Source organism: Stegodyphus dumicola, chromosome 3, assembly GCF_044657685.1.
Source record: "Stegodyphus dumicola isolate Sdum_Otavi_A_Nest chromosome 3, ASM4465768v1".
Taxonomy (NCBI): Eukaryota; Metazoa; Arthropoda; class Arachnida; order Araneae; family Eresidae; genus Stegodyphus; species Stegodyphus dumicola.
In genome coordinates, this window is record NC_140770.1 from 247,830,224 (window position 1) to 247,846,565 (window position 16,342).

The 16,342-nt window shown below is 35.3% G+C and overlaps 1 protein-coding gene across 1 annotated transcript in view; it reads left to right on the forward strand.

Moving 5' to 3' along the window:
• Positions 1 to 16,342, forward strand: part of LOC146998313 (neprilysin-2-like) — a 56,069-nt gene that overhangs the window by 27,406 nt on the left and 12,321 nt on the right. Inside the window, exon 6 of the mRNA XM_085812495.1 lies at positions 931 to 1,055. Within this exon, the coding sequence (XP_085668621.1) occupies positions 931 to 1,055 (125 nt within the window). The remainder of the gene's footprint in view (positions 1 to 930; positions 1,056 to 16,342) is intronic.

Consider the following 16,342-nt stretch of genomic DNA (forward strand, 5'->3'; position numbering starts at 1 on the left):
AAAGTGTAAAGCCTTATTTATGTTGTCTCTTCTACGCACACACGAACATAGTCTGAGTAAGCTCCCTGTTCCTACTCATGACTCTAGTAATGTTTCTCAAAGCAATTAGATGGAATAGCAGTACTGGCAACCTATGCTTTAAAATATTTCTAAAGTGAGACGTTGCACTGTGATTAAAATTGCTTATGCTGCAACTTGCTACTGCTTTATCAGTGCGATATCGCTGCTTGAAAACGTTTTGTCTCACCTCATTATGTACAAATTTTGCGACAAATTGCAATATTGTTTTCCTTCTTCTTCTTCTTGTGAAGGTCCTCTAGCAACTTTTTCATGTCTTGGAAAAAAAAATAAAAGTTCTAATAGCAGTCTCTGCTTGCATCTCAATATGGTCATAATTTCTTTGAAGCTGAATTCTTGGTCCCATAGGTCATATTGTGCTAGGTTTTGTTACTCAAAAGTAAGTAACGGGAAATACTAAAAGGATGTTTCCAGAAGTCCTTTCAAACTGATTTGGTTCTGACTAGAATATTGGACATTCGAGACACCGTTCGTCAAGCAAGGGAATTCTTTTTTGTTCAAAATTTTTTCGTGAACCAAATTTTTCATGATCTGAGATTTTATTGTAAGACAAAACTTTTCATCTCTTTCTCAAAGTAAACTGATTTATTGCATTTTTAAAACATTATAAATCATCCTATTATAAAAGCAAAATTTCGTAGTAGTCGTTCTTGTGACTCTACCGTACTGCTTTAAATAATTATGTTTAGAATGCTTTAAATAATTATGTTTAGAATGCTTTAAATAATTATGTTTAGAAGATAAGAATATTATTTCTAAATTTTATTTTGCTATTTATGTTTTATGACATTCGCTGAAATTGTTGTGTGTGGAAATTAAAATGTAAAATACATTTATCTTTCTTTTCGTTAGATTAACTGGCTTAAGTATATCCAAGGTTTAGTCAAAACAAATTTTAGAGAGCATGAATACTTGATTATTGACGACTTAGCTTTTGTGAAGGATTTATCCCATCTGATTGCGCAAACAGACAAGAGGTAAGACAGAATTTATACATGTACTGTATTATGCACATATTTATTTCAGTATCGATGTGAATAAATGTAAGAGAGTATAACATTTAAAAAAATTACGAGTGATAATTTGAAACTGCAGTCATTTTTGCAAGGAGATAAATTACAGAAATTGCGTAAATACATTTTTCTGAGGAGAAGGGAGAAGAGAAAATATGATCCACAAAAATTGCTGAATGAAGACTCTCAAACATTATTTTGAATATTAATGTTAGCTTTATGTAAAATATATATATATATATATATATATATTGCAGCTTACCCTGGCTAAAGCTAATTAAATGGACATATAGGAAGAATTATGATTACCTTTAATATGCAGAAATCAACTTTTACACATTCTTCATTACCTTACAAACAAAACGATCATTCCTTTATTTCAAAGTAGATGCCATATAAAATGTTCAATGCCTATAAAAAGATAACATTTGATTTTGTAGCCTACGAAATCTTATATCTTTTTCTAAATCTTTTTCTGTGAACTCTTTCAGATAAGTGTATGTTCATTAAAATATATAATTTGCCTGTTTGAGACTGAATATAATATGTCGATGTATAATCATTAAGTGCATAGTTCGTAAAATATGCATTTTGATAATCATTGCTTAGAATATATTTTGCTAACTGCCATAAAAACTTCCATGCAATGAAACTTTAGCAAATGCTGTAAAAATTAAATTTTTATTAGAACATACAATAGAATCAAATATGAAGACCGTCGTTCATTAGACCAAAGGGGCTTTGTCCCTGAAAGACTTCTGTTTTCGTTTTACGATTTTGCGTTGGTTCACTAGAAATGTCCGTTTCACTTTTCAAACTGTTGCCACCAAATGTTAGAGTCTTGCATTGTGTTTAAAGAAATTAAATAATGAAAAATCTGCATAAATGTATGTATATTTCTCGCATTGTGATAAAACAATGGTACCTAGAACCATCGGATTTTGAATGACGTAATCCTCTTACAAATATGGGCATGTGGCAGCACAAATTTGAAATTTGGAATTTGTTTTATTATCGACTTCATGTTTTGTAAAATCTTAACGAATTTTTAAAAGGAGCGAGCAATGGCAACGTTCTACAGAACAAATATTTTTACCTCCAGCGCTCAAGTCTCTGTATCCGAAATTCTAAAGGATATGCTCATTTTAAAACTATTTTACGATATTGCTGTTGAACTGAATTTTATGGTTTTAGTGCAAAGAACGTAATATTTAATAAAATAAATGTAACACACAAAATTTAAAAAAAACGCCCCTTTGGAGGTAATTTAAAATCTGAAACTTTTCAGATTTAATTTTTTTATCTATAGTTTACTAATTTAATTAGTTGTGTTAATTTGTTAATATTACAAAAATGGGACAAATTCAAAATTTGAAAAATACCGGCAATATTTTGAGAGTTTTGAAAACTCCTTATTTGAAGAAAGTAATTTATAATGTAGGTTTTTCAAATGTAGAGTTTATACACTTTATTTTAGAATACGTTTTAAGAATTTCAATTGAATGTAAAGTAAAAATAATGCAAAGTTAAGAAACAGGATGCTTAAACTATTTCATGACTCTACTTCAAAATATGCACTGCAGATTTTATGAAATACTGCGTTTATTTCTATAAAAATGTGAAATTATTTTCATCAATTAGAACATTATAAATTGCATCAATATGCAAACGTTGCACAATCAACTATAAATGATAATGTATACTGCGGAAAAAAAAAATCGAGACAGTTCTATATCTCCCGTTCTAATGGGCTGATTGACGAAATTCAAACTGCGTTTTTCATGACTTGACCTAATTTATAAAAAATAAACTTTTTAAATATTTTACTACCTTTAAAAGGACAAATATATCGTCAACATACTTAATACCTCGATGGGAATTTTCAAGTAACTTCATTATTGTAAATTTATAACGACAAAGGAATTAAATTTTGATATGCAAAAGATATCAGTGAGAATAGAAGTGAGAAGCATTAAGCAAAACTTTTCCTAAATTAAATACTCTTCGGACTGGGCTCACTTAGTATATACATTTATAATATTTGGTTTATGAAATATGTACATTACATATTTTACGTATGTACACTCCGAAAAAAAAAACAGCTCTATATTTCCCATTCTACTGGGCCGATGAACAAAATTCAAATTGCGTTTTTCATGTCTCGAAAACATGACTTAGGATATGTATTAGATTTATATATAGTATTATTTTATATATAGGTATTTATATATAGTATTATTTTATATATCTATATATATTTATATATAGGTATTTTGACACAAAACTGAACTTTTTCTGAAATGGCATACCATTGTTTTCCATATTCCGATTCTACGACTCGAATTATGCTTAAGAATTAAAATTTTTTAAAATCTGGTGCGAAATTTACGGAGAAATTCAAAAAGTTATCTTGATGGATTTATTTTTATTTTGCGCCAAGAAGAATTTACTTGGCGATCTTCTTAATTTATAGCAACCTATTTTCCGTTCTCTTTTTTTCATTGTAGACCAAATGGGGAAAAATCATCATTCATTCTTCTAAATAATTTAGACAAAGTGTGTAAACCATTTGGTATTATTATCGCTAATAACAAAAATGCCAAATTTCAAAATGCGCCAATCTGTAAATTCATGCACATCATTAAAAATTTTGAATAAAAAAAACTCTAATTTTTTGCATCTACTTAAAAATGGTATTAAAAATTTTATAGGTTTTAATATAAAATTCTTTGAGAAAAATTTATAAAAAAAATATTTAAAAATATAAATTAAAAAAATTAATTAAAAAACGCGTGCGAATTATATTTGGATTAAGAATAAATTTCGAATTCCGGAAGAAGGATTCAAGTAAGTTTAATGATAAACAGATATTAATAAATATATATCAAATGCAATTATTATTGAGGAGCTAAAATTTTGAGAGCTAATTTTTTAAAAACTACTCGAGGCCCACCAGCGGCCGAGCGGTAAAGTCGCTGAACACTGGTAGTTCGGTCCGAGGTTCGAATCCCGCGAACGGGCTGGCTGCATGGGCGTTTTCGTGGTTTTCCCCATGTGCAACGTGTATACGAGCCAGTTTCCCTTAGAAAGTCCTCCACGAAAGGCATCCCTTCCTTTAGGCAGATAGCCCTAGTGTGCTTTGCCATAATTAAATACACACATCTTAAAAACTACTCGTGCAATTTTTACAAAACTTGACAGTTTAGCATAATTTGAGTCGTAGAATCGAAATATTGTAAAAAAAAATGGCATGTCATTTCAGAAAATGTCTGATTTTCTTCAAAATCCCTATATTAGATCTATGCTATTATAAATCTAATACATATGTAATAACTTACTTAATCTTCTATTATCGGTGGTTCTTGTGTTCTATTCGCCAAACAAAAACACTTTCCTTTAACTAAATCTATTTAATGAAGAGAAGACTATGTACAAATATTATATACAGATTACAGGAAAACTGGTTTATACTTCTCTCAACCACTCTCATCAACCTCTCAACCCTCTCTACTGAAAACTCTTAATTAGCTAAACATACGGGCGGCTCAGCGCCCTCTATCTCTTTTTTCTTCATCACTCCCCACCTGTACTCTTTAATAAGATTACACAAACTTACTTACATAACAATATCAACATTAATTAATAATGAATTAATACTAAATATTACGACATATATAAATGAATAATATAAAAGGATAATCTATACTAGTATATATCAAAGCCACAGATGAACATAATAATTAATAATATAATAAAAACTCAATAATATCAAAAGTTCTAAATTAAATCACGGAAGGATATAACATCTGGATCGATCTTCTGAATTGTCCTTTGGGCGTGCGAACGAGGCACGCTCGAACATGTCCATCTCTTCCTATAATCACGTTTTCAATTAAACCCATGTCCCAAAGTAGTTTGGATTGTTTTGGTCCTTCTATCAACACAACGTCTCCAGTCTTAAGGTTCCGCTCAGTTTTAGGATTAGCAAAGTTATGCGCATTTCTAAGATGGAGTAAATATTGTTCTTTCCACTTGATCCATGTTAATTTTAAGAGCTTAGATTGGTAAAGCTTCCTCCTAAAGTCTCTTTGTGGGACACCTTGTTAGAAATTTCCAAGAAATGCTCGGGAGAGTTATATGTACCACGTCCTGGCAATGAAAACTGTGAAGGTGTGAGCAGGCGAGGTTCACCCAGCTCGTTGCTCTCGTAGGTTAAAGGTCTATTATTTAGCACACACTCGAGTTCAGTTAATATTGTAGAGAGCTCTTCGAAAATCAGTAATGCTCTCTCTAAGATTTTCTTCAGAAGTTCCTTAATGCTTATCATCAAACGCTCCCAGAACCCTGCCCAACATGGGGAACGCTCAGGTATGAGTTTCCATGTTACCTCTTTGGATGTCAAGAAATCTCTCACACTTGGCTCTGCTTTGATTCATTTAAATCCTTTAATTATTTCACATGTGCAGCGGAAATTCTTGGCAGTATCTGAATAAATCACTTTGCAGCTCCCTCTTCTTGCTAAAAAAATTCCTTTAAAAAAACTTTTAAATAAACTTTAAAAAAACTTTTTTTCCGTAATGAAAAAAATGAAACTTTTTGGTGACATATCTGAAACCACTTCAATGTGTACAGCACGAGAGACGGCGCATGTAAATAAGGTTATGTACACCTTTCTGTAGTTATCCGCTTTTTCTCTAATAGTAACTGCTCCCGTTAAGTCGATGCCTACAACTGTGAAAGGATTACTTTGGACTACACGATCTCTGGATAACTGACCCGTTAACCGTTTGGAGTGCTTCACTTCGAACTTTTTACACACCAGGCAAGCGTTAATAACTTTCTTTACTACTTGTCTTCCTTTAGGTATCCAAAATTTATTCCTGGCTTTGGACAACGTTGCCATGACTCCGGAATGGAATACTTTTATGTGTTCACTGAATATCACTATTTCGGTGAACTTCGTTTTCGGCAGAATAATGGGATGTTTTTCGTCATCTATTAATTCTGCTTGTTCCAGACGACCTCTGACACTCAAAATACCTCTACTGTCCAGATATGGTGCTAAACTGTAAAGCTTAGAATCTGGTGTTAGATTATTCTTCTCTAGTTGTTGAATATCCGAAAATTAATTCGCTCTCTGTACTTGTTATATCCAGTACTCTTCAGCTTCTTGGATCTCCAATACAGGCACGTTCCACCTGTATTGGACGACCTTCTTCACAGGCACGTTTTCTTAGCTTGGCGACAAACCGCTTTACCCAAGCTGTAACTCTCAACAATTTTTCGAGACTGCTGAATTTGGTAATGTCTAACGCATTTTCTTCTTCTGGAATAGTCACCTGAACATAAGTGCTTAAACGTTCCAAATTTTGAGTATCAGTTTCTACTTTAAACTTCTGCTCAGGCAATTGATCTTTAGAATCTTTCAACCATGATGGACCATGCCACCAGTTATTATCTTTCACCAATGCATTTGCTGTTTCACCACGAGTTTATTTATCTGCTGGGTTTTCCAACCCTGGACAATATTTCCACTTATCAGGCGAGGTATAGTCTTGTATTTCTGCAACTCTATTCGACACGAACTGCTTCCGCTCAGGCGCTGACCCCTTTATCCACCACAAGCAAATTTCGGAGCCGTCCGCAGAACTAACCTACCTACCAAATCCTGAAACACTTTCAATAAATATTTCCCTAACTTAGCTGCAACTGCAGCCCCCATCAATTCCAACCTAGGGAGGGACAACTTTTTTAACGGAGCTATCCTACTATTCGACATCATAAACGACGTACATACCTCTCCTCTATCATTCTTATATGTAATACATACCACCGCTCCATATGCCACTACTCACGCATCACTGAAAATATGAATTTCAACCGACTGACCTTTACTTAGAACTTCTGGAAAGTAGTACCTCTCTATTTTCAACGCGTTTAATTCCTCAATTTCAGCGCACCGCTTTATCCATTTGCACCGTAACTCCTTTGGCAACTCTGCATCCCATTCCAAACCTCTCTCCCATATTTCCTATATCAGTCTCTTAACTCGCACCGCAAATGGAGAAATAAATCCGTCTGGGTCAAACACCTTAATTGCTGTGCTTAACACCGATCTTTTGCTATTTCTCAACAATTCTAAACTACTCAACAATGATGTAACTTCTACTCTCAAACCATCCTCTTCTAAGTTCCACACCAAGCCTAAGACTTTCAACTTACTATCTCTCTTAGTCCTACTTTCTTCACACAACCCTTTCTGAACCCACAAATCATACAACTCTTTAGAATTAGTGTTTAGCTTTCTCAAATTGAAACTCGCGTCTCTCAAAATAGATACCGCCTCTGATGAAAGATTGAAAGCTGACTCTACACTTTCCCCTCCATAACACAAATCGTCTGCATACAGTGAGCTATTTAACATCTCGATACAGTTTCTGTTTGTTTCCGTGTATTTCTTTAAATGATGTTTGATCGTTGCACTCAATAAAAACGGTGAACAATTGCATCCAAATAATACTCTGTTCATTTGCATAATTTTAAAGTCCTCACTGTCATTATCAGGATACCAGAGAAATTTTAAATTTTGCCTATCTTCCCTTGCTATCCCAATCATCAAAAACGCCTTTTCTATGCCACCGCAGAATCCAATTTTAAATTTTCGAAAGGCAAGAATTATATCCAAAATATTCGGATTTAGGTTTGGGCCTTTTTCTGAGCAATCGTTTCACGATAGCTTTCCTCTTTCGCAACTGCTGCAATTAAATACCATTCGAACTTGAGTGCTTTTTTATCTTTAGGGACCACTGCTCGGAATGGCATAATGTACCCCTCTCTCGTATCGTCACACTTTTGAATAATGTTGTTTTGTGTCTGAAATTTAATTATTTCCATAAACTGTTCCCTCACAAAGCTGTTACCTTTTAACTGTCGCTGCACCCTTTCTAACTGCCTTTTTCGCTAAACCAAAATTATTTTCCAAATGCTCTGGACTCCTATTCCACAACAAGCGAGCCTCATACCTCCCGTCTACATATTTCAAATCTTCTTCAAATTCTTTAATTATTCGCTCATGGCCAGCACTTTTTTCCGACGCGCACTCAGAGATTCCTAGACTTTCAATATTCCAAAGCTGACGAATCTGCTCCGATATTTTTCATTCCTCTTCCGAATCGATGTGTATAAACAAGCCGGTGGAGTCTGACCCTGAACTTAGCTTCTTACACTCTCCCCCCACTCTACCACTCAACGTCCAACCGATTATGCTTTCATGCAGTACTAAATAGTCTGTTAACCGATGTTTTCCCCGTTAAAATGCAGTTCAAGTAATCATTCCCAATTAAAATCTGTACCTCTGCCACTTCACTATCGCAGCTGTCAGATAAGTGAAATCCTTGTTGGCGAAGCTTGTTTATAATTTCTGCAGATGGCCTGGGTAATGCATTGGAACATATGGTTTCTACTTCGGGGATTAGAGTGAACCCGGTCTTATTTTTTAAAGAAAGTCTTTTCCTTTTAAATTCTCGCACTGGCGGATTCGAAGATGCAAATGTATGAATTCTTAATCTTTCTTTGCCAATAGTTGGTAAACTTGCTTTTCTGGAAATAGACTGACAAACATAAGATCTTTCGGACGTAACAACCTAACGTTAAATGTGGAATTATTTCCTACCAGTTGACCTCTCAGTGTTTGATAATAAATCACGTCATTAGGAATTTGCTTGCTCAGTGTTTCGAGGAATAGTGAACTAACATTTGTTTCTTTTGCTGCGCTCGCAGTATTTTTAATGGATTTATTTTCTTGCCCATCTGCATCACACAGACTCTCTAAATGCGACAAAGATTTGCAAATATTACATTTAACCCACTTTGCCTTACAAAATGGTCTTTTGTGACCCTTTTTTAAACAGCGCTTGCACTTTAATTGATCGTATAACGCTTTCTGTTTCTCTGAAATACTTAAGTCGCAGTCTTTTGAGAGGTGAGATTTAAGACAAAAGTCGCACATATAATTTTCTGATAATACTGATCGCACATATAATTACTGATGTATTAAGCGTCGCCGCTGATATTATGTTCTTTTTAATTGGAGCAACACTCTTACGATAGTTGTCGGTATTTCTTTCACTTGTTATCGAAAGTGTTTGTTGTTTAAGACCCAGAGTTAATGACTTTTCGCGCGCTTCTACTTCTTCTTTAGATCTGATAAATCTGACATTGTTGACTCTATGCCGACCTTTTGCTCCCTACTAAACTGTAACCCTAATCTTGCGGTATACACTTATATAAAATAGGAAGTAATAGATTGCCATAAGAATTAAAATTAATATCTAATGTCTCTAAACTTCTTGTTTGAACCGTTATTTCATCATATTGTTACGAATTTGGTATTTGAAAAGCTAATGTTAATTCAATTATAAATTAAATGGTTTTATTTCTCGCGCAGTGCAGCGCGTGACGAATATTAAAAGAAAGCTAAGCCGGAAAATTGAAAATACAAGAGCGCGTGCATTAAATAAATAAATATCTCTTTTTGATTTCGAGAGAGTACTGGAAAATTCTAGCGCGTGATTTTAAAATTTTATAAAAGGAGGAAAACATCTCAGTTTGTAGTAGTTGCTTAGTTTGTTGTTGTTTAGAAAACTGCTCTTGTTGATTGTAGCGAATTCGCGGATTAGCGTTCTTTAGCTGTTTTGAATTACGTTCTATTGGACATTTGAGTAGTTAAAAGAAAACTACTGTGAGATATTGTAATACTGCATGATAATTTGAGAAAATTTATGCATTTTTGTTGTGATAATAATAAATTTTTGTTCATTTTTCATCGGACTTGTGCATTCATTTCATAACGAACCCGTACGCACGCAACAATTTTTGGTGTCAGGAGTGGGGTTTGAATGCCAATAACAAGAGCGATGGAAGAACAATTGAGACAGCTCATTAGTGCTTTTGCTGCATTCCAAGAAAAGATGGAAGCTGGCCAAGCATCATTTAAAGAAGAGATGAAAGACTCTGTTAAAGCAGAGATTAGATCCGTTAAAGCAGAAATGAAATTGGGCCAGGAATCCGTTAAGGAAGAAATGAAATTGGGCCAGGAATTCGTTAAGGACGAAATGAAAGCCGTTCAAGCTGGTCAAGAAGAAATGAAAAGAGAAATTACTTGCATAATAGAAAATAAATTTGAAGCTATGGAAGGCAGAATTGACGCAGTTGAAAATAAAGTTGGACATATTGAAGAAAGAGTTTCTTCGGTGAAAGAAGAAATAGAAGAAAGAGTTTCTTCTGTAAAAGAACATATAGAAGGGAGAGTTTCTGCTGTGGAGGAACGAATTGAAGGAAGAGTTTGTGCCGTCCAACACCAAATCGAACAACAAATTGATGAGAGAGTTTCTGCAGTTGCCAAAGAACTTTAAAGAAATTCGTAGCGTCGGCAAGGAGCAGGAGTGATGATTTTAAATTCTTACCAATGCCTGCTCGTCCACCTCTGAAGCTATCCACATATGATGGGAAGACCTCCTGGCAGGTGTATAAGACACAATTTTCTATCGTGGCGGATGCGAATGGATGGGATTCCCAAGCTAAGGCCTGTCATCTCGCCGCTTCTCTAAGAGCCGACGCAGCGGATATCCTTCAGACTCTTCCCGAAAACAAAAGACTAGACTTTGAAGCTCTATCTGGCGCATTGGAGCTGCGCTTTGGAGAGAAATGTTTAAAAGACTACAGCAGGCTTCAACTAAAATCCCGTCAGCAGAAGCCCACCGAAACACTTCAGGAGCTCGCCACGGATGTTGAAAGGCTGTCCCACCTTGCCTTTACGGAGTGCCCGAGAGAAACGAGGGAAATCCTGTCGCTGCAATATTTCATCGATGGCATTCGGGACCCTGAAATACAGAAAGCACTGCGAATGGCAGATGTAAAGGATGTAAAAAGCGCTCTGTTGTACGCCGTGAAATTGGAGGCAGCCCAGCAAGCAACTCTTAGGGATCGCTACCCAGTCAGAGCTGTGCGAGTCCATGACCCAGGGGACCAATTGATGGCTCGTTTAGATGATTTATCCAGACAAGTCGATGCTTTGATACGGAGTAGCAGTGTGAACAAAATGGCTGTAAGATGTTGGAGATGTGGTTCTGAAGGTCACCTACTACGGCATTGCAGAACACCCCAGGGCACGGATAATGAAACGGATGAGTTGACAAGACCAGTGAATGCTTTAAGACGGAATAGTGGTGAAACAAAACTGACCCTAAAGTGCTGGAATTGCGGTGTTGAAGGCCACCTACGAAGGAACTGCAGAACTCCCCAGAGCACGGAAAATAAGGCATACGATTTAAACAGCCAATTAAATGCCACGGGAAGGAAAAGGACTGACAAGAAACCAAAGTGCTGGAACTGTGGAGCTGAAGGCCACGTACGAAAGAATTGCAGAACACCCCAGGGTACGAAAATTGAGACAATTTCTGAGCAACGACGCAGGAAACAAATTAATGACCATATCAAGGAACGCAGGTTGCCAGATAATGAAAAACCCTGTTTTAAAGCGCTTAAAATTTATACAGTGAGTGGCAACAGTAACGGAATGTCCATTAATGGGAATATCGATGGAGTTCCTTGCGATATGATCATTGACACAGGAGCTAATGTTACCATCATTAGGAAAGATTTAGCTGAACAGTTTAAAGATAAACTTATTTGGACGCCATCCTGTGTTACCCTTCAGACTGCGTCTGGTGATAAGATAGACATACCTGGGAAGTTAAACGTAAACATCACGTTTGGAAGTGCCGCCTACCATCACAAGGCTTATGTGGCGGATATCACAGATCCATGCATACTCGGATTGGATTTTTTAAGGAAATACAATTTTTCCTTAGACTTCAAAAACAACAAACTGCTTTCAGCATCTGGTGACATGACTATCCATCCTCAGAAGAGATCCTCACTTGGAAATGCCGACGCCTTGTCCGAAAGATCCAGCTCGGGAAGCCGCCGAAATCATGCTAGGGTCGAAAAGAAACGCAAGACTACCAGCTATTCTCCATCTCAGAAGCTCTTCGGTCGAGACCTTCGTCTGCCTTGTGACCGCCTGTTTGCTCGCCGTACGGATGCGCCTTCATCGCCTGAGGAACACATCCAAAATGTCCAGGGCCGGTTTGAGGGGATGCACCGTTCTGCACGAAAGCGAGTCAACTTGGCGACGGAGAAAGTGAAGACCAGATACGACACGCGAGCTACTAGACATAGATCCAACAAAGGAAACAAGGTGTGGTTGTGGAACCCGATTCAATGAAAAGGACTGAGTCCTAAATTACAGTCACCTTCGGATGATCCGTATACAGTGCTGAACAGACTAAATGACGTCATGGTTCGGATTCGTAAGTCTTCGAACTCTAAACCTAAAGTCGTTCATTACGACAGGTTAGCTCATTACTATGGCCATAGTACATAATGTAAATAATTGTAAATAGTATAAGACCATGGTCCATTTTGTTTTTAAATGTGTATTTGATTTGTATTTGATAGCATTTGATTTGTTTTATGTATTGCATTTATTGTTCATGTTGTTTATTATTGTAATGTAATGCTTATTAATGCATTTATGCCACAGTTGTAACTTTAGCTTCCTGTCCAGGGATTGTACTGCCCTGGACGTGCAGTCCTTGGGAAGGGGGCAGTGTTACGAATTTGGTATTTAAAAAGCTAATGTTAGTTCAATTATAAATTAAATGGTTTTATTTCTCGCGCAGTGCAGCGCGTGACGAATATTAAAAGAAAGCTAAGCCGGAAAATTGAAAATACAAGAGCGCGTGCATTAAATAAATAAATATCTCTTTTTGATTTCGAGAAAGTACTGGAAAATTCTAGCGCGTGATTTTAAAATCTTATGAAAGGAGGAAAACGTCTCAGTTTGTAGTAGTTGCTTAGTTTGTTGTTGTTAAGAAAACTGCTATTGTTGATTGTAGCGAATTCGCGGATTAGCGTTCTTTAGCTGTTTTGAATTACGTTCTATTGGACATTTGAGTAGTTAAAAGAAAACTACTGTGAGATATTGTAATACTGCATGATAATTTGAGAAAATTTAAGCATTTTTGTTGTGATAATAATAAATTTTTGTTCATTTTTCATCGGACTTGTGCATTCATTTCATAACGAACCCGTACGCACGCAACAATATAGTTTTCTTAAACTGGATACATCACTTGAACGACGTACTGGCTCCAAAGCTAGGAAAACGTTCATATGCGCGCTAACTAATATTTCTTTTTTCCCCAATCTGTCAGTTAAGATTTCGATGGTCTTTATATAGTTTTCTCCTATTAATGGCAATCCGCTTATAGCTTTTGCAGCTGAACCGGTGAGTAAAGATCTTAAGTAGTTAAACTTCTCAACATCTTGAAGCGTATTGTTTTCGTGAATGGCAGCTTTATACTGAGCCCAAACTTCAGTAAATTTACATAAATCGCCGCTGAATGTTTCTAAGGTAATGCGATGCAATTTAGTATTATAATTAGTTTTGATTGCCGAAACTTGTGAAGTTGTTCCGGTTTTACCCACATTTTGAATATATCTATTGACTTTCGATTTACATCTAATGATGGATTCGCTGTATTCTAAACAATGTTCTACTTCTGTCTCTAATTCCTGAATAGTGCTTTGAGCATTAATAACTTCATCATATTTTAACAAGCTAGTTTCTCTCTCGATTAACACTGAAAGTAATTCCTGCAACATTTCTAGGTTAGGTTTCTCGCTTTGCAATTCCTCTTCCAATTTCCCTATTAATTTTGTTACACTGGTACGAACCGAACCTCTAATTTTTCTATTTCTCTCGACGGTTTCTTCAAAACTCATTTTCAAAGATAAATTGCATGGAGATAAATGAAATGACTCACTTTTCGGCCTGATGCTACTAAAAACTTGATGTATGTAATAACTTACTTAATCTTCTATTATCGGTGGTTCTTCTGTTTTATTGGCCAAACAAAGACACTTTCCTTTAACTAAATCTATTTAATGAAGAGAAGACTATGTACAAATATTATATACAGATTACAGGATAACTGGTTTATACTTCTCTCAACCACTCTCAACCCTCTCTACTGAAAACTCTTCATTAACTAAACATACGGGCGGCGCAGCGCCCTCTATCTCTTTTTTCTACAATATATCCTAAGTCGCTCATCCGGGACCTCTCAACCCTCTCTACTAAAAACTCTTAATTAGCTAATACAAATACGGGCAGCGCGTACGGGCCGCCCGTATTTGGGCCCATATACAAATACGGGCGGCGCTTCTACAATCGGCCCAGTAGAACGGGAGATACAGAGCTATCCCCCCCTTTTTTTTTTTTTGGTGTGTGTGTGTGTAGGGTACCTTAAAAGTGCACAATTTAAAAAAAAATCATGCTTAAATTAACTGTTGAATGTTACGCAAGCGTATAAAATATTGTTATCTGGCAATGCCAATCTAAAAATCTACAAAATGTCAAAATGCTACATAATATTTTTCGGGCAGGAAATTTTTTTTTAGTGCTTCGTGTTTAATATTTTTGTATGTTACCTGTAGAAATTTAGTGGCTAATCTCATTTGATATGTTTTGAAAGTAGAGAAGTAGCTAGAACTTATTTGGTACATCTGAATTCAAGAGTAACAGACAATCTCTCTAAAGATGTGTTTGAGTGTCATGACTATCATTCATTTTCTCTGAATATTATATAATATTATATGGCTCTTTGGATATTATATAATTGTCTGCGGGCAGAGGAGTGCTTACGTTTATCTCTGACATGTATATCTGACTTAGAGTTTGACCATCGTTTCTGCAATTTTGTCAAAAGGTGAGTTTAATTGTTTCGTAAATTTTATTCATTCCTTCTTATTTCTTAGTAGCGTTTGGAGTTCTTGAAATGCAATTTTATTGTGAGTGGGCAAGAACACATTTAATGGCTATGATCACTGCCACAAATACACTCTATTATACAAACAACGATGAACTAAGGAGTTTTTCGAAAAAGACGAAATAGCGTACGCCCATAATTTACCATAAAATATGCAAATGATTAATTTTTATCGGCCAGTTACTGATTACCTGGAACTCCAGCGCATTGTAGCGGAGTATCCCGACGGCATATAAGCATTATGTACCACGCCGCTCTCATAGGGAAAATCCGTACTTCTGATTATATATACTTTCAGATGACATCATTTCTCTTCGCGAAATGACTTTTGGGCTGGATTCTTACGGTTTTGTTTTCGTTCAATAACGCTCATACGTGACACGGAAACTAGAAAATTATTGTTTCTTTTCTTTCAAACGGAAGCATTTAGCTGCAGCGTTCTGCAGATGGTTTCCTGTTTAATGGAATAGTAAAATTATAAAATCTTTCTGTTAATATCAGAAGGAATCTTAAAAGCTTAGATTATATAAATAGCTGAATAGTGAATTAAATGCAAAAACTAAACGCGACTATATACAAGAGTAAAGGAATTTTGTAGTAGTAAGTATATTATTATTATTGCTTGTTGTAATCTGCTGCTTTCACGTTGCAGAAAATATTTCCTTTTCAAATATTATGTTATTCACGTGTTAATGTCCATGTCATTCTAATATTCTGCTGCCTTAAATGAAAGAAAAACTGAACTTCAGTACTGTCGCTGAATTTAATACACGTGGTATAAGAAAAGAAACTTCCTTCTCTGACAAATATTTTTTGCAAAGGTACGAAAGAAGTAACACATTAAAAATGGGCACTATTCATAAAATAATATTTTTCAATGTAAAATACGTAACTCTGTTTCTCTGTCCCAAATCTATATTAGTCTAAGTTCAAAAATTTATTTTACTTTTTTAGACTTGTTATAAAATATTGTGAATTTAGTGTGAAAATACTAAATTCACAATATTTTATAATCAGTCAATTGTAAATCAGTACTATGTTATGTACTATCAGTTTACAATCGGTACTATGTTAGCTCGTCACGTCGTTTTCGATATTTCCGAAAACTGACTTATCTCATGTTTCGCAGACTGCATCAAGAGAGCAGACATGTAATGAAAATGAATGAATGAATTAATAATCACAACACCTTTAATATGAGGGGTTTTATATTAAGAACACATTTATTAAAAATCTTTGCAATTAATATTAATACACATTAACGGAATTATCACAAGAAAGCATAATGCTTATTCTAAGAAAAAAAATCACAATTTTTTTGTATTTACCATACTACAGTGCTGTAAGACGTGTAAA